A 2,037-nucleotide genomic window follows, 5' to 3' on the forward strand; every position below is an offset into this window, starting at 1 on the left:
GATGCTGTAATCCATGAGATACAGAGACTGCTTGACTTTGTACCCATGGGTGTCCCCCACAGCGTCATCCGAGACACCCACTTCCGAGGCTACCTTCTGCCCAAGGTGTGGTTTCAGCTTCATTGCCACCTCTTCACCCTCCTCTATACCCCTCCTTCCTCCTGGCTCCCTGGCCCCATAATCCAACACTGATTTCTCTTAATTTCCCCATTTTTCACCCCAGGGCACAGATGTATTTCCGCTGCTTGGCTCAGTCCTCAAAGACCCCAAATACTTCCGCTACCCAGATGCCTTCTATCCCCAACACTTCCTGGATGAGCAGGGCTGTTTCAAGAAGAATGAAGCCTTTGTGGCTTTTTCCTCTGGTAGGTTTCCATGGTCTAACTCCCCCGACACCAGGTGTGTGCTGGGTCTACCCTCCAGCCATTGCTCTGTATTTGAAGTTCACGTCAAATGGGAAGTTGAAGATTCTATCATAGGACTACAAAATTTTAGAATCCCAGAATCAGGGAATATTAAAAACATTGACGGTGATAGTTAGAAAAAAGTTAGTTTTGGAGTAGCACTAAACAGGGGGCCAGAAAACTTTCTGTTAAGGATGAAATAAAAAATATTTTCATTTTTCTAGCTAGATGGTCCACTTGCCATTTTACTATGCAAGCAACCATAGACAACTTTTGAATGAACATGCATGTGAACCAGCACCAAAACTTGAAATTACACAAATCACAAAATATTATTTTGCTTTGTTGTTTTTTTCTTAACCATTGTAAAATGCAAGAAGCATCCCTACTTTGTAGGCCATATAAACACAGACAGTAAGGCAGATTCACCCAATAGACAGTGGCTTGCCCATCTGAAGCATAAAATTTTTGTGCAAAGTTATTTTAAGCGTGTCAGCTAGGACCTAGAGTCAGGTCAGTGGCTGGGAAAGTGGACTTCACTCCACCACGAACAAACTGTGGCACCTCAGGCGAGTTACTTCAGCTCCCCATCTGTGAAATGGAGATTACCCTCTCCCAACAATCAGACTGGGCATTACCGGGAGTAAGCATTACTGAAGTGAGAACTCTCACTTTTTTCCTCACCAGAGTCTGACACCTGATAGACATTTGATAAACCTTTGAGGAACTGGGATGAACACAATGATCCTTTAAAACCATTCAATCTGGGAATAGGGGGAGGCCTAGCCATCAGAGAAGTAGCTGCCACGTGCTGGGTCCCTACAAGTGCAGGACCTAATGAGTCCTAAATATAGGACTCTGAATAGCATTTACAACAAATCTTTATACAGTGGGTACAATCACGACCCCGAGATGCTACTGAGGCTCCGTGGGTGGTCAATCTACAAGCTCCAGACACCTCTGTCCCCTGTGCAGATGTGACCTTCCCTCCTGCCCTTTCTTCTGCCCGCAGGAAAGCGTGTGTGTCTGGGAGAGGCCTTGGCGCGCATGGAACTCTTCCTTTACCTCACCTCAGTCCTTCAGAACTTCTCTCTACGCCCCCTGGTGCCGCCTGCCGACATCGACGTCACTCCCAAGCTCTCTGGCTTTGGCAACATCCCGCCGACCTATGAGCTGTGCCTCGTGGCTCGCTGAGCGCCCCCTACTGGGCGAGAAACGAACAGCATAGAACCGAGCTTGGCTCTCAGGGCGTGAACCCATCCTCTGCATCTTGCTCAGTCTCATAACATCCCTATAAGACAGCACCATTTTTCTTGTCATGGCGCCACAGTCACCTATAGTTATCTGAAACTATACAGTAGTGTATCTTCTACAGACAGAAGAAACGCGATGCCCTGTCCAAGATTTCCACCTAAGCCAGCAACTTTGATGCTGACTTGATCACGCCTGCCTAAGTTTCCATCTGTACCAAATTTTTCCTGTAGCGTCTCTGTCTTTACAATTGTCCCTTTCCGTGTGGGCCCTGATAACGATCAAACGTGATCTACAGTCCTTTCTCATCTTGACTCTCTTCTTCACTCACTAGCTGCCCAAAAGTCAACAAAGAATTCAAGACTGTTGTGTGCAGCATGTT

General features: G+C 46.8%; 1 protein-coding gene across 1 annotated transcript; it reads left to right on the plus strand.

The window, feature by feature from the left end:
• Positions 1 to 6: 6 nt before the first annotated feature.
• LOC100952713 (putative inactive cytochrome P450 2G1) lies at positions 7 to 2,023 on the plus strand (the record flags this gene model as incomplete). The annotated part of the gene is made up of 3 exons (XM_003803864.3): positions 7 to 105; positions 224 to 365; positions 1,417 to 2,023. Coding segments are annotated over 3 exons (423 nt in total), but the record flags the coding sequence as incomplete, so codon positions are not given.
• Positions 2,024 to 2,037: the final 14 nt, after the last annotated feature.

Source organism: Otolemur garnettii, unplaced genomic scaffold (assembly GCF_000181295.1).
Source record: "Otolemur garnettii isolate 467f Iridium unplaced genomic scaffold, OtoGar3 scaffold02959, whole genome shotgun sequence".
Classification (NCBI taxonomy): Eukaryota; Metazoa; Chordata; class Mammalia; order Primates; family Galagidae; genus Otolemur; species Otolemur garnettii.